General features: G+C 39.8%; 2 protein-coding genes across 2 annotated transcripts; both read right to left on the bottom strand.

The window, feature by feature from the left end:
* Nucleotides 1-330: 330 nt before the first annotated feature.
* Nucleotides 331-13,238, bottom strand: st6galnac6 (ST6 (alpha-N-acetyl-neuraminyl-2,3-beta-galactosyl-1,3)-N-acetylgalactosaminide alpha-2,6-sialyltransferase 6). Its single transcript, XM_034191515.1, has 6 exons — nucleotides 13,153-13,238; nucleotides 12,832-12,892; nucleotides 5,947-6,144; nucleotides 3,620-4,032; nucleotides 652-759; nucleotides 331-527 (listed from the first exon to the last, which is right to left on the bottom strand). Exons 2-6 carry the CDS (start codon nucleotides 12,847-12,849, stop codon nucleotides 341-343), a joined length of 924 nt encoding a protein of 307 aa, XP_034047406.1. The 5' UTR covers nucleotides 12,850-12,892; nucleotides 13,153-13,238; the 3' UTR covers nucleotides 331-340.
* Nucleotides 13,239-21,351: 8,113 nt separating this feature from the next.
* On the bottom strand, nucleotides 21,352-25,862 carry st6galnac4 (ST6 (alpha-N-acetyl-neuraminyl-2,3-beta-galactosyl-1,3)-N-acetylgalactosaminide alpha-2,6-sialyltransferase 4). The gene is made up of 5 exons (XM_034192761.1): nucleotides 25,687-25,862; nucleotides 25,465-25,614; nucleotides 22,392-22,801; nucleotides 22,204-22,311; nucleotides 21,352-22,130 (listed from the first exon to the last, which is right to left on the bottom strand). Exons 1-5 carry the CDS (start codon nucleotides 25,696-25,698, stop codon nucleotides 21,923-21,925), a joined length of 888 nt encoding a protein of 295 aa, XP_034048652.1. The 5' UTR covers nucleotides 25,699-25,862; the 3' UTR covers nucleotides 21,352-21,922.
* Nucleotides 25,863-27,390: the final 1,528 nt, after the last annotated feature.

Raw genomic sequence — 27,390 nt, 5'->3', positions numbered from 1 at the left:
TACTTGTCTACTGTGCTGACATGATCTCCCTCAACATGGGAAACAAGTACTTTTTCAAGATGCATTAAACAAAAACATAAACCGCTAAATTTTCATCTTTAAATATTTTTTTCATCTATTTACAAAAACACTTGTCACATGGCAGCTATATTTTGAGACATGCTGAATCTTTCAGAAACGTCTGAAAACATTACAAGTCAGTCCAACCTTGGCAAAAGCCTTTTCCTCCTCATGGTGCCTCCAAAACAACAACAACAACAACAACAAAAATTCTGGATAATTGAAAGCTCCATAGAATAAGAACTATAACACTTGTCCAGGTTTCTGGTTTCCAGTCTTTTCACCATGTGGGATGAGTAAAATTGATGTTGTACTGCTTTGCCCATCGTGCAAATACTTGTTTCTCAGTAATAAAACGATGATGGTTTCCTCTTCTGCCACTTTCATTCTGTAGGTATGTCACACATTCATCAGCTCCCCTGGGTTTGTAGTAATGATAGGGCATCTTCTTTAATCCAGATTTTTTTCTAGAAAAATTGTGGTTACAGTATCATCATAAATAGTAATTAAGGAAAACAATATGTAGCCTACTTGACCGAATGCTCTTTTTGTGCTTTCTAACATTACAGTATTTAAACGCTGTGTACTCACCCGCAGTGACTGGGTGGAACCATCCCATACACTTTGATGTTATCACAGATCTCGATGGCTATCACCATGGTGAACCAGCCTGTACTTAACCAGGAGTGAGATTTTTGTCTGAACAAACAACAGAACAACAAAAGAGGAAACAATATGAAAAGCTAATGTGCAATAAAAATCTTTGCAACACTAGAAATACTTGTGCTGCGACCCTAAAAGGCCATTGATCAAATCTTATTCATTAGATTTTAATATAATGGGACCAATAAACATGTTTAGAAGATCATAATATTCAGGTGTCCAGATAATTACACTTTGCTAGCATCATTATAGCAACAATTTATGTAAAGGTAATGTATTTGTACTAAACAGTCTTGTCTTACAACTGACTGACGATCACCGGCATATTGTCTTTAGGGGGTCTACCTTGTTTTCAGAAGGCCCAATTGTCAGAAAACGTGTCTTTTGGGCCTGTTGTCAGAAGGCCCGGTAGTCAGAAAATGTCTTTCGGGGGGATTCCATACTTTTTACTGGGGACTGTTATTGTTCAGAGGTTTTTCTACTGAAACCCAACTGATTTATTAACTATCGACCTTCTGACCAGTAGGTCTTCTGACTAACAGCCCTTCTGAAAACAAGGTGGGCACCATCAGCTAGCTAGCTAGCATTGCTTCTCCAGTAATAAATGATATGAAGGTAATGCATTTGTACTACCCAGTGTTATTTTACTGACAAGTTTTACAACATTTTATAATATACTACGGCAGACTTCTGTAAAATCAGATGATTTGCGATGACTAACTACTACAGGCGTCACTGCAACAAAGTTGATGATGACGGTAGCATGGCTACTAACTAAATAATACATTTTTTCAAGGAGTGTTTTTTTTTGTGATCTATATTTTCTACGAACTGACTGAAAATTACACTGATGGGAAAAGATGGCAAATGATGGCATAAGTATTATAATATCGACTACCACAATGGTAGGCCATGAAAGCAATTTTTCTAGCGAATAATTATGTAAAGCGTGTACATTTATTGTATAACGCAGTGTATTTATATAACAACTGACTGCAAAATTACTTGTTTTTTCTTTGTTTTAGAAGAGTTTGCACTTTGGTAGACCAAAATTTTATAAAATCTGAACATGTATGCAGTACAATAGCCAGTGTCATACTGTAGGCCAAATTTTGCGTTCAGAACCCTTGGTAGCTCTGAAAGACCCTACATAAAAATCCTTAATTCTGGAAAAAGTGAGTTCATGAGATTACCTCGGAAACAAATATGTAACAACCACTTAACCTATCACAATACAGCGGGCTAATATTATGTAATTGTAGGTAGAATGTGAATATATTATATATATTTATATATATATTATATAGCAGTAATGTCTTGTTAAAATTTGATTTTAAAGTTGCATTTTCAACATAAGCAACACTGTTTTCTAACCAGTCACAAATGCAGTTGCCATGGCTGTGACATCAACTGGGGTACCTTGGGTTTCTCAATTTCCTCACGAGTTTCCAAGCAACAATTCCTGCCCGATGAAGTGTTTAAGGGATTTTTCCCTGAGCTAGAATTCAGAATCTCTTCCAAGGGTTTTGAACGCAGCAATACTAGCTAGCTAGTGCAGCCGCTATCCAACAATAACTTAACAAGTACATAAAGTATCAACACTGAAAAATAGAGATGGAAAGGGATGCAAAGTAGAGCCCGAACGATATGGATTTTTTGAGGCCGATAACGATATTTGGATGAAAAAATGCAGATAATCGATAAATCGGCTGATTTGCCGATAGCCGATAAATCAGCCGATATTATTCTTTTTTTTTAATGAATAAAATGTTCTTTTTTGGACCCTTAACAAAAAAACGAATGAGCAAAAAGCTGAAGTTTTGTCCTCATATTGATTAACTTTATAAGAGAGAAGAGTTTTCAAGTTCAAAAAATGCAATTGGAGCAATTAGGGGGCTATTCAAGTGGGCCAACTAGTAAGATATCACTTCTGAAAACAATCTTTGCCATATCACGTGAGGTAAATCTGCCCTGCGATTGGATTTTGGAAAACCATGTGACGGAGAACCAATTCAGATTGGACACTCACATGCGCATGTCATCACACATCTTCTGTGAGGAGTACCAAGATGACCGACGGAGTATCGAAAGTCAGCGGAGTTAACTTTTCAGCAAAAAAAAAAGTTTCTATATCATATCATTAAAAAGTTATTTACAATTTAGTAAAGCCTGGTCCCAGCCAACGGCATCGGCCCCAGAGGGTTAATGGCGAACGCAGTAATTCCCAGAACCCTTCTGGACGACCAGTGAATCTGAATGTTTCAACCTCTTAGCAGTAAACGAAAGTTTGTCATGCTAGAAATAAGGTCTACACAACGTAGGCTTAATAAAAAGCATGACCGACGCAATGAAGCACATTTGACACATTACCACATAAACTGAGTTAATCAAACTGAGTTGAACTGAAACAGGAGAAATGTGGGTGAATGTAATCGCAAAGTTATTACAAACAACATCCTTACAAACTTACTTGTATGCTTTTGTCAGCCGATCAGTGCACTGTGATGGCAAACTACGGGGGCCGGTGATGAACACATTTAAGCAGGGGTGTAAGCAGCTCCATCTACTGGACAAACGGTGCAAGGACATTTTACATTGCCGACACAAACATTATTTCAGTAACTGTTCTGTTTATGAGAAATTATTGGCGTTCTATCGACAAAATTTCGTCCGATAGTGAGTACTTTGAAAAGGGTTTTATATCAGCCAATAATATCGGCCGGCCGATACATCGGTCGGGCTCTAATGCAAAGCCATCCACAATGGATACAATGTTGGCGTACTGGAAACAAAAATGATGAGAAGATGTGGAAACCTATTTCAGGTGACTGGGACAAGTCAGAAGGCTCCTGTGGTTGGTGGAGCCTCCTTTATTACCATCTATCTAAATACCAACCTATCTCGCCCCGTCTCCTTCTGGAATAGACTGTCAAATTTGTGCATCTTGTTTGGTGTGATACTGAAACAAGACACATTGGTGTAGGTCATGCTGAACCTCTGAATCAATCTGTACAAGGTTCCTTTGGCATCCTTCCCAATCTTGTTTGGAGGCCCCCAAAAGATGATCACAGGCCTGCTGTCCATTCCATGGAGAATCTCGTTCGGTCTTCGGATTACACGGAACACACTTGAATGGGCTACCACCCTCACGGATGTCCGGTTTCCTACATCAGCTTCATAGCCCAAAGTGGGAGCATCGTTCATGCGAATTACACATTCTGTGTGGTCGATATCATCTCCGGCATGGCTCCCCAGGACGTGACTAGAGCTCGTCACCAGTGCACAGTATTGACAGTGCAACGTCATAGTCTGAAGAGGAACAGAAGATAAAATTCCTCAGCTACATATACTTAATAAAATCTACATAAATACTGCTATATTTGTTAATGTAATGTTAGAAGTTTAGGGAATGTTTTCGTATTTGTTCAGGTGCCAAATTAAACAAAATGTCTATTTTACAAAATTTTAACATGCATTTCACAAAACTTGATCGTTTCAGGTCAACTCGAGCTCGGAATTAACTATGAATTTTGGGGAGGGGGAAAAAACGGACAAAGAAATTTAGTTTGTTTTACATTGCCAGATGGGATTTTCTTGATTTGGTATGAACCATGAACAAAGACAACTTCCTGTGCTGAAAAATGAAGACAATGCGGAAGTGCCAAAACTGGCAATTCCTTGAATGGCCACATGAGGCTGGCTGTGAAAGAGTGTTAGTCCCCATAGAAGCCAATGTTAAAATCTCCAATTTAACAACAGAAATAAACATGTTTACAGTATGATAGAAAAAACAAAACAAAAATCTTTTGATTTCTATCAGTAGTTTTCTTGGTCATGACAACTGTACAGAGGGTGAATATTTAAATAACATGATAGTTTAAGGTATTTTATGCCATAAAAGGAATTATATAATAATAATGGATAGGGTGTGGTCATTTTGAGTCCCAGGTATTTGTCAGATTGGGGGCTGTTAGCTGTTGAGAACCTACCAGAAGGACAACCATCTCTGCAGCAATCCACCAATCAGGCCTGTATGGTAGAGTGGCCAGACGGAAGTCACTCCTTAGTAAAAGGCACATGGCAGCCCACCTGGAGTTTGACAAAAGGCACCTGAAGGACTCTCAGACCATGAGAAACAAAATTCTCTGGTCTGATGAGACAAAGATTGAACTCTATGGCGTGAATGCCAGGCATCATGTTTAGAGGAAACCAGGCACCATACAGTGAGGCATGGTGGTGGCAACATCATGCTGTGGGGATGTTTTTCAGCAGCAGGAACTAGGAGACTAGTCAGGATTGAGGGAAAACTGAATGCAGCAATGTACAGAGACATCCTGGATGAAAACCTGCTCCAGAGCGCTCTTGACCTCAGACTGGGGTGACAGTTCATTTTTCAGCAGGACAATCACCCTCAGCACACAGCCAAGATATCAAAGGAGTGGCTTCAGGACAACTCTGTGAATGTCCTTGAGTGACCCAGCCAGAGCCCAGACCTGAATCTGATCGAACATCTCTGGAGAGATCTGAAAATGTCTGTGCACTGACGCTCCACATCCAACCTGATGGAGCTTGAGAGGTGCTGCAAAGAGGAATGGACAAAACTGCCCAAAGATAGGTGCACCAAGCTTGTGGCATCATATTCAAGAAGACTTGAGGCTGTAATTGCCGCTAAAGGTGCATCAACAAAGTATTCAGTGAAGGGTATGAATACTCATGCACATGTCATTTCTTAGGTTTTTATTTTTAATAAATTTGCAAAAAAAAATGTTCATGTTGTCATTATGGGGTGTTGTGAGCAGAATTTTTAGGGTAAAAATGAATTTAATCCATTTTGAAATAAGGTTGTAACATACTTTCTGGATGCACTGTATATGTGTGTGTGTGTGTACATATATCTAATTTTCAAATGTGCATGAAAAAAACCCCCTCAATTATTCATCTAAACTGTATGTGTTTGTTTGTGACTCATTAATAAACATCTGAAAATGTATTTAAGTTAAAACTACTTACTCTCATTGCTTTTCACTGATCATACAGACCTGCATAGTGCAGCTGTAATCAATACGCTTGACTGCCTACACAGAATTTTCAGTGATATTTATAGCACCAAAGAACAGTGTGTGATCTACGTCAGTCCCTTGACAATAAATGTACTTGAGCATCCGGAATAAAGTGGCAACACAGACAGCAAATAACAGAAAAACATCATCTCGTTCACAGTACCTTATTTCCAAGGATCGGCACATAGCCGTCTTTCCCAGCCCACTTTTTCAGATTTGTGGGCTTGCGAACATGATTTATAGAAACACGGAACGACGTGTAGTTGCTGGCATTACTTCCAGCGTTGGAGCTGTACAGGATGAGGAACGTCATCAACAGAAAGACGGCTGCAAAGACAACCATCCTGCGGCTCTGCAGTCCCTGCACAGTCAACAACAGCAAAATGAAATGCATTTTTGCAACAGCACAAAGAAATGTTGGAATGTAGGAACTGAATATTAATGGTTAATGGCAAATGTTAATCAATTATTAAATGAATCAACTATTTTGATAATCCATTAATCATTTTGAGTCCAGATCCTCACATTTCAAGTTTTCATAAATTAATTTTCTGTCTTTTTTTTTTTTTATTACTAGTCTCCCCCCCCCCCCCCCCCCCCCCCCCCCAAAAAAAAAAAAACAAAAAACTGTAAAAATCTTCTGGCTGTAGACAAAAATAAATATTTCTGTGTAGGCTCTCAGTTGTCCAGGTGGTTTCCATAGTAGAGAAGCTTGAATCTTCGACTGGACTGGGTTGCTTGACGCGAGGACGTTTCGCTTCAAATCGCAGAAGCTTCCTCAGCTAAAATTCTTGCTCTGGTGGTCTGACTTCTGTCTTGACTCTTCTCAAGAGTTTTTTATGTAGGAATTTCTTAATTAAAATTTGTAAAACAAACACCGTACTTTTAAAGTTAACCAAAAGATGAATCAACTAATAAAATAATCAATAGAATAATTGAAAATAAATATATATATATACGAGGGCTGTCAATAAAGTAACGGTCCTTTTTATTTTTTTCAAAAACTATATGGATTTCATTCATATGTTTTTACGTCAGACATGCTTGAACCCTCGTGCGCATGCGTGAGTTTTTCCACGCCTGTCGGTGACGTCATTCGCCTGTGAGCACTCCTTGTGGGAGGAGTCGTCCAGCCCCTCGTCGGAATTCCTTTGTCTGAGAAGTTGCTGAGAGACTGGCCCTTTGTTTGATCAAAATTTTTTCTAAACCTGTGAGACACATCGAAGTGGACACGGTTCGAAAAATTAAGCTGGTTTTCAGTGAAAATTTTAACAGCTAATGAGAGATTTTGAGGTGATTCTGTCGCTTTAAGGACTTTTCACGGTGCGAGACGTCGCACAGCGCTCTCAGGCGGCGTCGTCAGCCTGTTCAAGCTGAAAACCTCCACATTTCAGGCTCTATTGATCCAGGACGTCGTGAGAGAACAGAAGTTTCAGAAGAAGTCGGTTTCAGTATTTTATCCGGATATTCCACTGTTAAAGGAGATTTTTTTAATGAAAGACGTGCGGACGGGTCCGCGCGTCGGGACGCAGCCGACGCGGTGCGGCGGCACAGGAAAAACACCTCCGTGTTGATAACCATTTGTAAAATCCAGGTGGCTTTTGATGGCTTTTAGTGGAGTGAGTATATGAGAAATTGTTTAACAGCTGGACATGTTCCAACTTGTCCTTAAGGCTTCCAATGGAGGTGAGACAGATCTTTTTTCCAAACAATTTTTGTAATTTTTTTTTTTTCGGTACACTGGATTCTAAATGAAGCAATCAAGATTCCAGCCATGTGATGAACACCATTATTGTGACTTATTACCACTGGAAAACAAACAAACAAACAAACAAACCAAAATGCATTTTTATTGTCTATGACTGGGTAACTATGAAAGGTTTCATTAATTCTGCCTTATAGAAACCTGGTTACAGCAGGATGAATATGTTAGTTTAAATGAGTCAACACCCCCGAGTCACACTAACTGCCAGAACACTCGTAGCACGGGCCGAGGCGGAGGATTAGCAGCAATCTTCCATTCCAGCTTATTAATTAATCAAAAACCCAGACAGAGCTTTAATTCATTTGAAAGCTTGACTCTTAGTCTTGTCCATCCAAATTGGAAGTCCCAAAAACCAGTTTTATTTGTTATCTATCGTCCTCCTGGTCATTACTGTGAGTTTCTCTGTGAATTTTCAGACCTTTTGTCTGACTTAGTGCTTAGCTCAGATAAGATAATTATAGTGGGCGATTTTAACATCCACACAGATGCTGAGAATGACAGCCTCAACACTGCATTTAATCTATTATTAGACTCAATTGGCTTTGCTCAAAATGTAAATGAGTCCACCCACCACTTTAGTCATATCTTAGATCTTGTTCTGACTTATGGTATGGAAATTGAAGACTTAACAGTATTCCCTGAAAACTCCTTTCTGTCTGATCATTTCTTAATAACATTTACATTTACTCTGATGGACTACCCAGCAGTGGGGAATAAGTTTCATTACACTAGATGTCTTTCAGAAAGCGCTGTAACTAGGTTTAAGGATATAATTCCTTCTTTATGTTCTCTAATGCCATATACCAACACAGTGCAGAGTAGCTACCTAAACTCTGTAAGTGAGATAGAGTATCTCGTCAATAGTTTTACATCCTCATTGAAGACAACTTTGGATGCTGTAGCTCCTCTGAAAAAGAGAGCTTTAAATCAGAAGTGCCTGACTCCATGGTATAACTCAAAAACTCGCAGCTTAAAGCAGATAACCCGTAAGTTGGAGAGGAAATGGCGTCTCACTAATTTAGAAGATCTTCACTTAGCCTGGAAAAAGAGTCTGTTGCTCTATAAAAAAGCCCTCCGTAAAGCTAGGACATCTTACTACTCATCACTAATTGAAGAAAATAAGAACCCCAGGTTTCTTTTCAGCACTGTAGCCAGGCTGACAGAGTCAGAGCTTTATTGAGCTGAGTATTCCTTTAACTTTAACTAGTAATGACTTCATGACTTTCTTTGCTAATAAAATTTTAACTATTAGAGAAAAAATTACTCAACCATCCCAAAGACGTATCGTTATCTTTGGCTGCTTTCAGTGATGCCGGTATTTGGTTAGACTCTTTCTCTCCGATTGTTCTGTCTGAGTTATTTTCATTAGTTACTTCCTCCAAACCATCAACATGTCTATTAGACCCCATTCCTACCATGCTGCTCAAGGAAGCCCTACCATTAATTAATGCTTCGATCTTAAATATGATCAATCTATCTTTATTAGTTGGCTGTGTACCACAGGCTTTTAAGGTGGCAGTAATTAAACCATTACTTAAAAAGCCATCACTTGACCCAGCTATCTTAGCTAATTATAGGCCAATCTCCAACCTTCCTTTTCTCTCAAAAATTCTTGAAAGGGTAGTTGTAAAACAGCTAACTGATCATCTGCAGAGGAATGGTCTATTTGAAGTTTCAGTCAGGTTTTAGAATTCATCATAGTACAGAAACAGCATTAGTGAAGGTTACAAATGATGATCTTATGGCTTCAGACAGTGGACTCATCTCTGTGCTTGTTCTGTTAGACCTCAGTGCTGCTTTTGATACTGTTGACCATAAAATTTTATTACAGAGATTAGAGCATGCCATAGGTATTAAAGGCACTGTGCTGCGGTGGTTTGAATCATATTTATCTAATAGATTACAATTTGTTCATGTAAATGGGGAATCTTCTTCACAGACTAAGATTAATTATGGAGTTCCACAAGGTTCTGTGCTAGGACCAATTTTATTCACTTTATACCTGTATCCCTTAGGCAGTATTATTAGACAGCATTGCTTAAATTGTCATTGTTACGCAGATGATACCCAGCTTTATCTATCCATGAAGCCAGAGGTGACACACCAATTAGCTAAACTGCAGGATTGTCTTACAGACATAAAGACATGGATGACCTCTAATGTCCTGCTTTTAAACTCAGATAAAACTGAAGTTATTGTACTTGGCCCCACAAATCTTAGAAACATGGTGTCTAACCAGATCCTTACTCTGGATGGCATTACCCTGACCTCTAGTAATACTGTGAGAAATCTTGGAGTCATTTTTGATCAGGATATGTCATTCAATGCGCATATTAAACAAATATGTAGGACTGCTTTTTTGCATTTGCGTAATATCTCTAAAATTAGAAAGGTCTTGTCTCAGAGTGATGCTGAAAAACTAATTCATGCATTTATTTCCTCTAGGCTGGACTATTGTAATTCATTATTATCAGGTTGTCCTAAAGGTTCCCTGAAAAGCCTTCAGTTAATTCAAAATGCTGCAGCTAGAGTGCTAACAGGGACTAGAAGGAGAGAGCATATCTCACCCATATTGGCCTCTCTTCATTGGCTTCCTGTTAATTCTAGAATAGAATTTAAAATTCTTCTTCTTACTTATAAGGTTTTGAATAATCAGGTCCCATCTTATCTTAGGGACCTCGTAGTACCATATCACCCCAATAGAGCGCTTCGCTCTCAGACTGCAGGCTTACTTGTAGTTCCTAGGGTTTGTAAGAGTAGAATGGGAGGCAGAGCCTTCAGCTTTCAGGCTCCTCTCCTGTGGAACCAGCTCCCAATTCAGATCAGGGAGACAGACACCCTCTCTACTTTTAAGATTAGGCTTAAAACTTTCCTTTTTGCTAAAGCTTATAGTTAGGGCTGGATCAGGTGACCCTGAACCATCCCTTAGTTATGCTGCTATAGACTTAGACTTCTGGGGGGTTCCCATGATGCACTGAGTGTTTCTTTCTCTTTTTGCTCTGTATGCACCACTCTGCATTTAATCATTAGTGATTGATCTCTGCTCCCCTCCACAGGATGTCTTTTTCCTGGTTCTCTCCCTCAGCCCCAACCAGTCCCAGCAGAAGACTGCCCCTCCCTGAGCAGTTGTTGAGCGAGACAAAGGAACACCTCCGTTTCGGAGTGTTAGAGGACAAGTTGGGACATGTCCAGCTCTCCACAAGTTCTTTTATACTCACTCGACTGGTAAGCACTGAAAGCCGAGATAGACATGTCCCATCTTGTCCTCTAACACTCCGAAACGGAGGTGTTCCTTTGTCTCGCTTCATCAGCGAATCGGTCGTGACGCGCGAAGCCTCCACGCGGCTTTACATGACAAAATCTCTTGTTAAAAGTGAAATCTGCCGGAAAATGGCTGATGTCCAGGTCTTGTGATAACCAGAGAAAGAGCACACGACGGTCTCGTATCCACAGAGCCATCAGCTTAGAAATGATCCAGTGGTTTGTGCCGCATCGTCGCAGCTCGGCGCACCGACCGTCCTTTAAAGGGGTCCTTAAACCTGTAGTTAAAGTCCTTATTCTCTGTGAAGCCCGTAAAATTTTCACTGAAAGCCAGATAAATTTTTCGAATGGTTTCCAGGTGCCAGTCTCTAACAGCTTCTGAAAAAATTCTGATGGAAAAAAAGTCCTTTTCATTCCGCCATTTCCAGACAATGAAAATCCGACGAGGGGGCGGGACCACTCCTTCCACAAGGCGTGCTCACAGGTGAATGACGTCACCGACAGGCGTGGAAAAACTCACGCATGCGCACGAGGGTTCAAGCATGTCTGACGTAAAAACATATGAATGAAATCCATATAGTTTTTGAAAAAAATAAAAAGGTATGATACTTTACGGACAGACCTCGTAAGAACTAGAGAGCGCAGTCCCATTGCTGCACACTAAACGAAAACGTCCCTTCATGCACAGCGACATGACGTCTCCTAACCGGGCAAAATATTGACGAAGTACCCGGATGTTAATGCATTTTCAATGGAGATTCGCGACTGAACACACTCAGAAAAATGCTCGCAAAATACGTGTTAAAATGCCATTTTGTCCTGGATATCGAGCCAGTAAAATTAAATTACATTAAATTATGTCAGGAAAGTATTAAACTTACTCTGACACACACACATTCTCAAATATTAGTGTTGAAAGTTACACGATCTGTGCTGTTAAGCTACGCTGCTCGGCTGAGCTGCTGCTGTTCAACGCAGCGCGGCTTCTAAAACCATTACAATACATTTATATATATTATATTTTTACACAATTATCCTTTATTGACCAAGTTTCGTTCATGAAGTCAGTGGTGTATGTGTGCACATCTGTGTGTGTGGCAGCACAGAAAAAAAAAAAAAAACTCCCCAGTCTTGTCCAACAATTTTTAGTCACTAACGACAATAATTTTAACTAGACATTGGTCTAGCAGTGGAAAATATCAACTAGACATAAGTGAAAATAATGATCCGTGTCATCGGGCGACACAGGTACGGCAGGAGACATACAGCTGTTCATCATCCAAATATCACGGACAAAGTGACAACAATAACCAAAACCACTTACTTATGGAAGGAAATATTGTCTCCCTTGTTTCTCCGTTTGTGACTTTGCCAACATGCGCAGCTTTCCGGCGTATTCCACCTGTTTTTTGACGAGACTAAGTGAACTTTTATGCACACAAATCACTAACTTGCCCGGAATTAAAATGGCGATCACGCCTCCTTGTCGGCACACGGCTCAGCGCTACTGCGCGCTTTGCTGCCATCTACTGGAATAAAAGAGCATTACACCATCTGCCACACTATTACAGCACATACACCCGATAATGGTGATATTTGATAATTGCCCACGGCACCCCTGACGATCGAGAATCACTGTTCTAGGACACCATCTGGTATGCTCATCAAGTATCTGACAAGAGCTAGCTCCAGTTACTGAATATCAAACCCCGTGCCAAATTCACACTGGTTACAAAAAGCCACTTTGGATTGGTTATGCAACATCCAACAGACCTGTTGCACAGTTAGTGATGCTGGTTGGATAATGAGCTCGTTTTCATTTCCAAAGTCTAGATCTGGGGCCACTGCTGTTTGTGCAATAAACGATTCCAATCCAGGGGAGATCGACTCTGACATAACATGCAATCGGCCCCTCCTTCACCCAAGGACCATCCCCGTTTGTTATCCTAAAAAAAAAGACCGTTGCTTCTTGCGTGTCATGCGCACGTACAGACAGACGGGCAGCAGCTTCTTACTTCTTACCTGATCCGTGAAGCCCATGCTGTCTTCTCACCGACACGTCTGTGGCTGTCTGTCATCATTCCTGGTAGCAACAGAATAAACCCTCATTCACATCACTCGTTTGAAGCAGATATCACATGCAACCAAACGTCAAGCTGCAGGTATTTATTTGGCGAAATGCTTTTTATTTGGACAAAAACACCGTGTTACGCATAACGTCCGCTGGTGGCGCACCTTTAGACACGTAAAAAAAAACAAAACTATATCGCGTTCTTCGATGTTATTCTTGCCTTGGTAGTTGTCGTAACGTGTGATATGTATTTTTTTTTTAATCGTATTTACCGTTTCATGGTTTTTGGAGGTCTGATGTCTCCTCATCCTCCTCGCGCGCGCGCTCTCTTCCTGCACCACTTGCTGACGTCACAGCTGCAGCAGTATTTGCGTTCTGTCAAGTTTACGTTAAAATAAATAAATAAAGATCGGGAAGGTATCTGGAGCTTAATTATTTGTGCGTAATGCGAAATGCAACCAGTAAATTAACGTTAGAGGAACGGTGGGAACAGTGGCAGTGCAAGCCCAGTGATTCCCAAAGTATGGGCCGCTGCCGCTTGATGGGCCACAAACATGCTGCAGGTGGACAGTCTTTTTTTTTTTTTAACTCTAATTTTCCATTTTTAAGGAAGCTTAAAATAGCCAAAAAACTTGATTATTTCAAAAATGTATTCAGAAGTAACAGGATTTAAACTGTGTTGTGAGAGCGCAGCTGTGGCAGCCTTTCCACTAGCTCTTTTTGTCTTGTGTCTTTTTCATGTTTTAAACTTTTTTCCTGTCCTTGTTTACTTTATATTTACATAATTGTGTAGATCTCTGTGGACAGTGTTACTCTACGGTCACATTCCACAAATGACAATGACACATGGTCTTTGGAGAGGCCATGAGGAGGACATTGAGGGGAGTCACACACTCCACTACAGAGTACTTAAATTTCTGTATGGACGTTGCTGTTCCCACAAAAAACTGTGCACTGCTTTCCAAACAACAAGCCTTGGATTACTAGAAATGCTAAGAACCTCCTGTATAAGAAGAAGACCAGACATCTGAAGTGCATGTACGGGGAACGGCAAAGGAGAAATATAGTATGCAGATAAAAGCTCACAACGTTGAAAAATTTATTTTTTAGAAGAAACAAGGAAGTGTTACATGTAACATCATATATCAAGTGAATTATTATATTGGTCTTGATAATCTCCATGCTGGCAGTTTGAGAGATACTGTCAAATCTACTCACCTGTCACCTTTATATAATGCTATAGTGCAGCAGATAAGTAAAACAATCATGCAAATGGTGATAAAAGCATCAAATTCGGCAGAAACACTCCTTAGACACTACTCTTTTGAAAAACCGATTAATTAAAAGATGCTCTAATCATATTAAAAAATATTCCACATTATTTGCCTGATCATAAAGATTCCAAAAAGGTATAGTTTGGACTATCTGTGACTGAATTCTATGGAGTTACAGGATAAAGACAGTAAGAATGGTGACAAAGGTCAGTTTCAGTTTGTACAGGGGTCAAAAGTTAAAGTTGCTCCAATTTTAGTAAAAAGTGATGCAAATTATTGGTTGAGCTAATAGGATTAATAAATGGAATAGTGTTGACAGTGTTGAATGTTTGGTCTCCAAAGTAAAGGTCAAACAAGGTCTACGTCTATTGGATTCTATGACATGTGACATATGTTACCCCGTAACGTGATAAGTAAGGATGATACATGGTCAAAACTATTCCTTTTTAAAACTGTGTTAACTCAACTAGTAATTTGCAGCACTTTTTACCAAAATTGGAGCAACTTTAACTTTTGACCCCTGTACAAAATGAAACTGACCTTTGTCACCATTCTTACTGTTTTTATCCCATAACTCCATAGAATTCAGTCACAGAATTTGGAATTTTTATGATCAGGCAAATAATGTGGAATATTTTTCAACATGATTGGAGCATCTTTTAATTTTGACCTCTGTGTAATTCTTCAATTGACCCCTACCTGAACACAGATTGAAAATTCACGTGACCTATCGGTTTTTTTTTTCTTTTTCAAAAGAGGAGTGTCTGAGGAGTATTTCTGCCGAATTTGATGCTTTTATCACCATTTGCAGGATTCCCCTCTAAATATTCTAGTATCTGCTGCACTAACAGCACATTTGAGCAGATCGGGGTAAAACCGGCTCAGTTATACAACCCCTGGCAAAAATTATGGAATCACCGGCCTCGGAGGATGTTCATTCTGTTGTTTAATTTTGTAGAAAAAAAGCAGATCAGACATGACACAAAACTAAAGTAATTTCAAATGGCAACTTTCTGGCTTTAAGAAACACTATAAGAAATCAAGAAAAAAAAGATTGTGGCAGTCAGTAACGGTTACTTTTTTAGACCAAGCAGAGGGAAAAAAAATATGGACTCACTCAATTCTGAGGAATAAATTATGGAATCACCCTGTAAATTTCCATCCCCAAAACTAAGACCTGCATCAAATCACATCTGCTCGTTGAAATTGACCCTATGTGTCTTTTTGCAAGGAATGTTTTCACAGTTTTTGCTCTATGGCAAGATGCATTATCATCTTGAAAAATGATTTCATCATCCTTAAACATCAGAAAAGTGTCCAAAATATCAACGTAAACTTGTGCATTTATTGATGATGTAATGACAGCCATCTCCCCAGTGCCTTTACCTGACATGCAGCCCCATATCATCAATGACTGTGGAAATTTACATGTTGTCTTCAGGCAGTCATCTTTATAAATCTCATTGGAACGGCACCAAACAAAAGTTCCAGCATCATCACCTTGCCCAATGCAGATTCGAGATTCATCACTGAATATGACTTTCATCCAGTCATCCACAGTCCACGATTGCTTTTCTTTAGCCCATTGTAACCTTGTTTTTTTCTGTTTAGGTGTTAATGATGGCTTTCGTTTAGCTTTTCTGTAGGTAAATCCCATTTCCCTTAGGCGGTTTCTTACAGTTCAGTCACAGACGTTGACTCCAGTTTCCTCCCATTCGTTCCTCATTTGTTTTGTTGTGCATTTTTGATTTTTGAGACATATTGCTTTAAGTTTTCTGTCTTGACGCTTTGATGTCTTCCTTGGTCTACCAGTATGTTTGCCTTTAACAACCTTCCCATGTTGTTTGTATTTGGTCCAGAGTTTAGACACAGCTGACTGTGAACCAACATCTTTTGCAACATTGCGTGATGATTTACCCTCTTTTAAGAGTTTGATAATCCTCTCCTTTGTTTCAACTGACATCTCTCGTGTTGGAGCCATGATTCATGTCAGTCCACTTGGTGCAACAGCTCTCCAAGGTGTGATCACTCCTTTTTAGATGCAGACTAACAAGCAGATGTGATTTGATGCAGGTGTTAGTTTTGGGGATGAAAATTTACAGGGTGATTCCATAATTTTTTCCTCAGAATTGAGTGATTCCATATTTTTTTCCTCTGCTTGGTCTAAAAAAGTAACCGTTACTGACTGCCACAATCTTTTTTTCTTGATTTCTTATAGTGTTTCTTAAAGCCAGAAAGTTGCCATTTGAAATTACTTTAGTTTTGTGTCATGTAGGTGATCTGCTTTTTTTCTACAAAATTAAACAACTGAATGAACATCCTCCGAGGCCGGTGATTCCATAATTTTTGCCAGGGGTTGTAAACACACTCAATACCCCCAGAGAAGGTACACCTCATGCAATCTTGAGCAGGTCTGCTTAGGAAACTGCTCAATTCAAATTCAACATTGCAGATCTGGCTAAGAACTGCTCAGTTGTGAGTAGCTCCAGTCATGAGCTGCTGAACACCTCCACTTGCAGCCGCTGGGGTAGTGGCCTTTGTTGGTGTTACAGGTATGAAAAAATACCAACACATCAAAGGTATACTGTCTTGTTATTGCCCAAGGCCAACATATGGCCATCGAGACTTTGCCTCCATCCGTCTGTCTGTGATCAACATAAGTCCAATCATATTACTGCCAGGGTCTTCAAATTCACAGGGAACATTCTTGGGATACAGACCTTGGACAAGTTCAAAGATGGCTAATGTTAACCTACTTTAAGCGGTCAAAAGGTCACATTCATTTTCCATTTTTATGCTCATATGGCCGAGGATATTTTAGCATCACGTTCTATTTTTGAATTATGCAATCAGGCGCATGTGTTCTTGCTCTCTCTTTGAAAAAAAAAAAAAAAATTACCTTTGACAAAGTTGTGAGCTTTTGTTTCTTTTTCCAATTAGATTGTGAGCTTTTGACAGAGTTGATTGAACACCATTTGGGTGTGCTCTCACTGCAGGGTCTATTTTTCACTGCAACATTTATTGCATATAGTTGCACTTGTGCAACATGATGAATACGGTAGATGTACAGGATTTTTTAACCACATATAGACATCCTAAAGGCGTGCATCTTAAAAAAGTTCAAATTTAAACATGATCATGCTTCACCAGGAGCCTCTAAGGCCCCGCACCTGTATTAACTGTATTAACCCCTGGCATGTGTTTTTTTTTGTTTGTTTTTTTACACAAATACTGTATAAGAGACACATTCTGTATAGTATGACTTGGTGCACATGTGTTGTTGGACAAGCACATAAATGCATAGACAAATTATAACCAACTTTAACACACTTTGATTCAGAAAAACACAGTGTGTCAGCATTTATTTAGCTTGGCACCCATTTTTAGACTTGGACCTTTGGCGACTCATATGCAAGTTCACATTCAACAGAAATCTGCTTTGACTTTGTCAGGCATGATTAGATAATGAAGTATCAAAACACAATACATTTAAGATCAATTCAAGACATATTTCATGCAGTCAGTAAAACAAAGTCACATTTGTGATAGAAATAACAGTAAAACATGTAACAGCAGTTTGCTCAGTGCAATTAATATAATACTCTTTGGAATTAGTCACAAAATAAGCATTATACAACTGAAGGCAGCATTCCCACTTAAAATCATCAATAAAGCAGCATAAAAGACTAAATGGCTTTTAAAGCTGATGCCCCACTTGGCCCGAAAACGTAATAACTCACTTTATGTGACAGTTACATTCAAACGTAAAGCACAATACCGAGACATGTCTCATTTAGATGCCAAATGTGCAGAATTCTCACATGGATGACACCGGTCAACACGATTTTCCTTGCATGGAGTTTTTCAACAGATTTTGGGTAATTTGGGGGCGCTGAATCCAAATCTGGTGTTAGTTTTTGCCAATCACGTCACAATTTTTTAAAACATTTTTTTTTTTTTTTTTTTTTTGCCGAAAGTTTAAAAAAATTGTTGCTTTTAAGCACCCATATATGGAACGCTGTTACAGTCAAGTGTGTTTAAAAATAACATTTCTTAACCTTACTACTTTGTCTGGAAACAGCTATCAAGTATTGAAGCAAAAGCTGCAGTCTCACACACCTCTTCTAGTGCAGCAGATAACAGAATATTTACAGAAGAATTCTGCAAATGGTGATACAAGCACCAAAATACACCTTAGATATTACTCTTAAAAAACCGACAGGCCACTTGAATTTTCAATAGAAGAATTACAAGGGGGTCAAAATATAAAAATGCTCCAGTCATATTGAAAATTATACCACATTATTTGTCTAATTGTAAAGATTCCAAACAGGTATAGTTTGGACTATCTATGACTGAATTCTATAGAGTTATGGGGTAAAAACAACAAGAATGGTGACAAAGTTCAGCTTCAGTTTGTACAGGGGTCAAAAGTTACAGTTGCTCCAATTTTGTTCAAAGGTAATGCAAATTATTGGATGAGTTAATAGGGTTTCAAAAAGGAATAGTTTGCACCATGTATCATGCTTAGTTATCACTTACAGGGTAACATATGTCACATGTCATAGAATTCAATGGACGTCAACATTATTTGACCTTTAGAGGCCAAGCATTCAATACAGTCAAAACTATTCCATTTATTATTCCAATGCATCACTTTTTTTTTTTTAACTAAAATTGGAGCAACTTTAACTTTTGACCCCTGTACAAACTGAAATTGACCTTTGTCACCATTCTTAAGGATTTTACCCCGTAACATTCAGTCATAGATAGTCCAAACAATACCTTTTTGGAATCTTTATGATCAGACAAATAATGTGGTATAGGTTTCAACATGATTGAGGCATTTTTATATTTTAACTGTGAAACTGTTTAATTGGCCACTACGTGGCCGCCTATTGAACATTCAAGTGGCCCGTCGTTTTTTCAAAAGAGCAATGTCTAAGGAGAATTTGCGCTGGATTTGGTGCTTGTATCACCATGTGAAGTATTGTTTGTTATTTGCTGCACTATTTGGGCCATAAACGATATTACGGCTTTTTGTTCACATTTTGCAAACCTGGTTTAAAAACTATGCTTTTGAAGCTGCTTTTGTCCATGATTAGCAGCGTCAAACTTGTAAGTGAATGAGCAACTTTTGCATAATCCATCAATAAGGAACATGCAGATTGCAAAAAAAAGGAAAAAAAAAAGTGATGTGATAGAGAGAATCTGAGCCCAGATTCAGATTCAGCACCCCCAAATTACCGTAAATCAGTTCTCAAAGTCCATGCAAGAAAAAGTTTTTTTTTTTTTTTAAAAGCACTTATTTTCCTGGCTCTGAACATTTTCATTCAAACCTCCAATTGCTATGCTCAGTTGAGGCAGCAATCACACACAGACAGCACGCAACGATTAGTGAGATGAGTTCTTGATCACAAACCTTTTTGAAGTACCATTGGAACACAGTTTGATCATGATGGCAGTTTGTCTTCTGAGGTGACATAATGTAAAAGTCAGATATAACACCATTATACGTACTGAATCCGCACCTACGAGGTACAAACTGTGTGAGGGGTTGAATGACAGTCAACTCACTATGGAAACACCTTCTGACCAAACCTATTTCACACCTTTAAATATTGCAGCTGGGTGTATAAAAGCAAACTAATCTAAACATGCACAATAAAAACACAGGAAAGATTTTTTTAAAAATACTGTAATACAGAATAAAATGTACCCAATCCAAAGTTACTTGACCAATTTTGCATTTGATGTAAGACTTTTTGGAGTTTCTGGCTACTAGTGCAGCAGATAACTGAAGCAATCATTCAAATGGTGAAACAAGCACCAAATTTGGCATAAATACTCCTTAAACATCAGTCTTTTTAAAAAACCCACTTGCCACTTGAATTTTCAAAAGGCAGCTAGGTAGGGGTCAATTGAGGATTTACACAGTGTTCTAAAACTGAAAATGCTCTCATCATATTGAAACCTATACCACGTTATTTGTCTGATCATAACGATTCCAAAATGGTATAGTTTGGGCTATCTACAAATGAATGTTATGGAGTTATGGGGTAAAAACAGCAAGAATGGTGACAAAGGTGAGTTTCAGTTTGTACAGGGGTCAAAAGATAAAGTTACTCCAAGTTTGGTAAAAGGTGGTGCAAATTATTAGTTGAGTGAACAGGGTTTCAAAAAGGAATAGTTTGCACCATGCGCCATCCATAGTTATCATGTTATGGGGTAACATATGTCACATGTCGTAGAATCCAATGGACGTCAATATTGTTTGACCTTTACTGTGGAGACCAAGCATTCAACACAGTCAGAACTATTCCATTTAATAATCCTATTAGCTCAACCAATAATTTGCACCACTTTTTTTTTTTTTACCAAAAATGGAGTAACTAACTTTTGACCCCTGCACAAACTGAAACTGACCTTTGTCACCATTCTTGCTGTTTTACCCCATAACTCCAGAACATTCATTCGTAGATAGCCAAAACTATACTTTTTTGGAATCGTTATGATCAGACAAATAACGTGGTATAGGTTTCAATATGATGAGAAGATTTTGAATTTTTGACCCCTGTGTAAATCCTCAATTGACCCGTACATGGCTGCCTTTTGAAAATTCAAGTGGCAAGTGGGTTTTTTCAAAAGACTAATGTTTAAGGAGTATTTGTGCCAAATTTGGTGCTTGTTTCACCATTTGAACGATTCCACTGTAAACATTCTGTTATCTGCTGTACTATATACTGACTGCTACCAGAACTAATTAAAAGTAGAATGCACAATCATTCATCTTTAACGTATAAAGAAGTACACTGCATAGTAAACTACAGTGATTAGGCATAAAGCAAAACACTGAACAGAATACACCTGAAAATTACAGTAAAGCCTGAGTGGAAAATCAGTCAAATTGGGAGTTTTTATGAGCATGGTCTAGCTAAACGGATGAGGCTGGAAGCTTGGTGGCATGGGGACATTTTGCAGAACACACTGGGCGCACCACCGGCCCGTCTCACCCGTGCTGTCGGAGAGGTGGAGCATGAGCGCGTGTGATAGGACCTGAAAGATGGTGAACTATGCCTGGGCAGGGCGAACCCAGAGGAAACTCTGGTGGAGGCGGGCAGCGGTCCTAATGTGCAAATCGGTCGTCCGACCTGGGTATAGGGACGAAAGACTAATCGAACCACCTAGTAGCTGGTTCCCTCAGGATAGCTGGTATTCACCGCTCGCAGTTTTATCTGGTAAAGCGAATGCTTAGAGGCCTTGGCAGAAACTATCTCAACCTCTTGTCAAACTTTAAGAAGCCTGGCTTGCTGGCTTGGAGCTGGGCGTGGAATGCGAGCTGCTTAGACAGCCAATTTAAGCAGAACTGGTGCTACGGGATGAACCGAATGCCAAGGAATAATGTCTAAGGAGTATTTGTGCCAAATTTGGTGCTTGCATCACCATTTGAAGGATTCCTCTGTAAATACTCACTTATCTACTGCACTGATTTGGAGTGGGGGATCTGCACAAATCTGCAGATTGCAATTAATTATGCTGAAAGTTGTAATTCATGCCAAAGTTTCAACTCCAAAATATGCAACCACTCCCTTCCTTCCTAAATGACAGCAAAATTGGTTGACTTTGACACAGAAACATCTTTTTGTTGTTGTTTTACACTGAACCATTTCAAATTTTTTGAACACAGCTTTTTTTATAAAGTGCTCTGGCAACAACAAACGTCAAGAAAACCAGTAGCAAACAAATGTGAACAGTGCCACCAAAAAGTTCAAGGAACTACCTCAAGATGATAGTTTCTCCATGAAGGGTACTTAAACTCAATCTTGTGGCGAGTTGCCCATTTGGCATAGATGGCCTTCTCAGTGATGAAGCGGTGGCCCCCGTAGCGTGCACGCTCATGGAACTTGTACATTCTACACTCATCAACCTTGCCCGGCTCATAGTAGTGGTAAGGAACAGCGCTGTGATTGGCTTGGCTGCAGGGACAAAGAAAGCGTCAAATGTGGATTACGATTATTTACGATCAAAGTTTGAAGAGAGAAATCTCACCTGCAGTATTCATCATCGATCATCCCATAAATGTGGATGCTGTCACACAGATCTATAGCAAGAATCACAGTGAAGAATCCGGTGCTGAGAAATGCCCCCGTCTTCATTCTAAGTGAGAGACATCAAAAACTGAAATATTAGGGAGGAAAACGCACATTTTACCATTCTTGTCTAACATCACACATTACCTGTTTTTCCCAGTTTCATTTTGAAACACGCGATCACAGTACTGAATCTTCTGTCTGGTCACAGCGTAGAGTCTCGCATGCGGATATTTTCTCGCTAATTTCAGGAGAATATTGAAAATGTGTCCCTTCCCGTCTTGCCTCATGGTCCTTTCCGGACCCCAGAAGACATATGCTGTGTCTGCTGATTGCTGGAAATAAGCATGCTCATTTTTTAGTAACAGGGGGACGGTGGTGTGGGACACAACACGGACACTGGTGCGGCTTCCTACATCATTCTCATACCCCCCAGTGGGTGCATTGTTCATCCGAATCACACATCCAGTTTTGTCAATCTCCTCTCCTGCACCAGCTTCCAGCATCTGACCTGAGCTGGACACCAAGGCACAGTGGCTGCAACGCAAGTCCAGGAACTGTTAAACAGAAGAAAAAAAAAAAGGAAAGAATTTGTGATAGACTTTTTTGTGCACAGGAGGTATTTATGACTTTGTACACTGATGGTGATCCTTCTAAGTGACACATAAACATGTCTCCTGTATGAAAAGCACAACATGTAAACCAGACAGGGTTTTTGTGTGTGTCTATGCATGCACACTGACTTTTGCACACAGGACCTTCTTGCACTAAGCCAACTATAAGCCACCATGGAGCCGCTGACTTTTGCACAATTGAAAAATAAAGACTACACAAAAACCTACAAGGCGCCAGTAGAAAAGTAACGGGCCTTTCACACCAGCCGCCCAAAGTCCCACGCATTGCTCTGAAACCCATTAAGCCTGGGTCCCACTGAATAATGAAGGATGAAGGAGGAGCCACGCAGCATGTTTTCTTTGCTATGAGAGGGTTTCTTCAACTATCGTGGGAGTTTCATGGCTCTGAGTGGCTCTTAGAAGCATTATCTTCAGTTAACAAGGCTCCTCTCTGAGCGTGGTGCTAATTTCAAGAAGGTCAAAATTTAGCAACAACAGCGTGGTGCAGTTTGTGTACGAGTTACTGCGACGGCTTAGAGGCATTTGCGTGGTGCTTACAAGGCTGCTAAAAGCCCATTATCCGTGCGCCTGGCACCTACGCAGGACCTGAGAGGCTATTTTTGGAGCGGCTCTCCTCTTGCGTGCACAATTCCACCTGCTCTGTGCACTGGACTCTATATAAAATAATTATTTTGTAGCATTACAGGTGGACAGCAGCCTGTCGCACAGCGCACAACCGCAGAACTGTGCTGGAGTGTCTATTTTTGGACTGCGTTTAAAAAAATGGGAAACCTTTAAATGCTGCTGTGAATCTGTGAATTGAAAACCCACACTTTAAAGGGACCGGGTGTGGGAGGGCTGGAGGTTTGGACCAAACCCATGCCTAAACGTGCACCAACATGGCGTTGTCATGGCACTACATGGCTTAGTGTGGCTGATGTGAGCCATTCAAGGCTCTAATGACCAGTCAGTCGTGGCACATGCGGGGTACAGAGAGGCACATAGAGGCACCTTCATAGCGGATACGTGATAGATGAAAACGTTGGTCATTCTTCAAATAATCACTGACATACCCATGCGTGGCTCCTCCTTCATTATTCAGTGGGACCCAGGCTTTATTCTCAAAGGCTAGCCTCACACAGAGGCCGCCGCTAAGCAAAGCAGCAAAGACTACTATGCGCCAGTCATTATAGAGACAATGAAATATGTGGAGAGGGACATGCAGCAAAGGGCATCCAGACCAGGATTCGAATCTGGGGATAGTGAAAATGGCATACTACAGCATGGGGTGCACGCGTTACACTCTCAGCCAAAGGCTTTTCAAATACAAGTGGTGGGGGCTCCAAGAAAAAAGGTTGGGAAGCACCCATCTGCAATACAAGCACATCTTTATTGTTTCATGTCAACTCCACTGTGGCAATGACCACATTAGAGACATTACGAGGACTGCTTTCTTCCATTTGCGAAATGTAGCAAAGATTCCTCCCATCCTGTCTATGACTGATGCTGAGACTTTGATACATGCATTTGTTTCTTCATGACTGGACAACTGTAATATTCTATTTTCTGGTTTGCCGCAGTCCAACATTAGGGGTCTTCAACTGGTTCAAAATGCTGCTGCCAGACTTTTGACTCAAGGCAGAAAGTTTCACCATATTACGCCCATTTTGGGATTCCTTCACTGCCTTCCTGTCACTACAAGATGGGATATTAAGGTTCTGTTATTGACCTTTAAAATTGTTCATGGACTTGCACCTCCCTATCTGGCTGACCTGGTCAAGCCCTACATACCAGCTCGGGCCCTGCACTCACAGGGTGCAGGACTTTTATGTGCTCCCAGGGTGAATAAAAAGTCTGCTGGTCACAGAGCTTTCTCATACTGTGCCCCAGCTCTATGGAATGATCTCCCAGCACACATACGGCAGTTGGATAACGTGGAGACTTTTAAATTGAGACTAAAAACCCATTTGTTTTCCTTGTTTATCATTAGTTTTATTGTGTTATGTGTTTTTATTCTTGTGCTCTTTTATGGTTTTGTCTATTTATTGTTTTCAGTTTTTTTTTATTACCGTACATTTTTTTCTGTTTTCGGTATTGTGTTGCGCAAAGCGCCTTGAGGCGATCTCATCATGAGTTGGCACCATAAAAATTAATAAATTTGATTTGATTTTGATTTGACCAGAGCTAAAAAAAAAAAAGGTCATTGTCCAAATGTATATGTAGTTGACTATCAGCCAGATCACAGGTTTATTCCCATTTTTCAATTTGTGTCAGTGTACTAGTTCTCTCAACCTTTATCCTAACCCTTTAATCAGCTAGTGTGAGAGGATGTAAGTTATGTTTTGTGACACTGACCTACATCAGAGGGAATATATGGGCTGCTCTGTGCTTATCTATGATAACTTTTACTATTTCCTGTACTTTTCAAAATAATGTTTTTCTTCTTGTTCAGAAGCTTTATGAGACTCAGTGATCAGTCCCTCTTCTTCCTACATGTCACCACAGGGGATTTTTATGGAGAAAAATGTGGAATCTCTGGATTTTAAACCCACGTGGTGTGGTGTGGTGTGGGTGTGTGATGTGTGTGAGCAGCAGAAACCTCTCACCTGGTTGGTGGTACCAGAGCTGATCCTCTGGTACCCTCTGAGCCCGGAACTCTTCAGCTCAGGAGGCGGCGGCCCGTCCCCCGTGATCACGTGACCCAACCAAAGCACGACACAAAGACTCAGACTGAGCAAGCAAAGCCACGGGAGCCTCTGTGAGGACAGACACAGGCTCACAGGAAGGTTCTAACAACAAAAACAACATATAAACTAATTACTTACTACCTTAGACTTCATATCAAGAAGTGCAGCGAAACTCTTTTGCACAGAACCCGACGGAACTCATTTCTTCAGCTGTTTAACATCAAGCTCCATGTTAATTTGAGTAAAACGCTACACCGAAAAATAAACATTCCCTTCTTCTTCTTCTTCTTCTTCTTCTTCTCTGGGGTATATCGGCAGCCAGCGTCCAAACTGTTGCATTGCTGCCATCTTCAGGACTATTCCAGTAATGCGTCATATCGTAACAGCCCATTTTCCACTCGGAATAATAATAATAATAAAAAAAAACCAACGTCTTCCCTTTCAACTTGACTCTAATTCTAAAATACTTTGCATGGATATTTCTTCCATCCAGGCCTACCTCCCGCATCTCCCTCAGAAATTCCTGTCAAAGGCTGCCCCATGAACGTCCGATTTCCTGTTTTGGCTTTGAGATTTCAAAATAAATCAGTGACGCGCTAAACGTCTGACAACTGAAATGTGTATGTCGGGCCCTCGGACTATAGTGCAGCAGATAACGGAAACAATCTTTCACTTGGTGATACAAAAAATCAGATTTGGCATGAATGTTCTTCATAAATCAGTGTTTGAGAAAAAAGCTTGGGCCACTTGAAAATCCAATATGGCGGCCAGGTATGGCTCAATGAAGAATTACACAGGGGTCAAAATTTAAAAATGCTCCAATCATATTGAAAGCTATACCACATTATGTGTCTGATCACAAAAAATCCAAAAAGGTGTAGTTTGGACTATCTATGACTGAATGCTATGGAGTTATGGGATAAAAACAGCAAGAATGGTGACAAAGGTCAATTTCAGTTTGTACAGGAGTCAAAAGTTAAAGTTGCTCCAATTTTGGTAAAAGGTGGTGCAAATTATTGGTTGAGCTAATAGGGTAAATAAATGGAATCGTTTTGACTGTGCTGAATGCTTGGTTTGCAAAGTACATCTCAAACAATGTCGACGTACATTGGATTCTATGGCATGTGACAGATGTTACCCTGTAATGTGACAACTGAGCATGACACATACATGGTGCAAACTATTCCTTTTTAAAACCCTATTAACTCAACCAATAATTTGCATCACATTTTACAAAGATTGGAACAACTTTAACTTTTGACCCCTGTACAAACTGAAACTGACCTTTTCCATTCTTCTTGTTTTAACCCCATAACTTCATAATATTCAGTCACAGATAGTCCAAACTATACCTTTTTTGGAATCTTTGTGACCAGACACATAATGTGGTATAGCTTTCAATATGATTGGAGCATTTTTACATTTTGACCCCTGTATAATTATTCTTTGACCCCTACCTGGCCGCCCTATTGGATTTTCAAGTAACCCGCATTTTTGTTTTTTTTTCAAACACTGATTTATGAAGAACATTCATGGCAAATCTGATGCTGGTATCACCAAGTGAACAATTCTGCTCAAAAATCAAACTTATCTGCTCCACTACTAACAGTTTATGTTGAACAGCCACAATCACATTTAATCACACATAATCCCCTATTCATCATAACTGGGTATACATAGGAACTCTCACATGAGGATAAACTAGACACTAACACACACAATATTCATATTTTATCACTGTAATAAAACTGAGGCCTGCGGGAATAGTCTGAAATATATCTAAAACGGTAGTATATATAGTTTTGATTTTCTGTACGGTATCATTTTTATTCTGAAATTTTTTAA

Source organism: Thalassophryne amazonica, chromosome 17 (genome assembly GCF_902500255.1).
Source record: "Thalassophryne amazonica chromosome 17, fThaAma1.1, whole genome shotgun sequence".
In the NCBI taxonomy this organism is placed as follows: domain Eukaryota; kingdom Metazoa; phylum Chordata; class Actinopteri; order Batrachoidiformes; family Batrachoididae; genus Thalassophryne; species Thalassophryne amazonica.
This window is presented reverse-complemented; position numbering and strand designations above follow the sequence as displayed.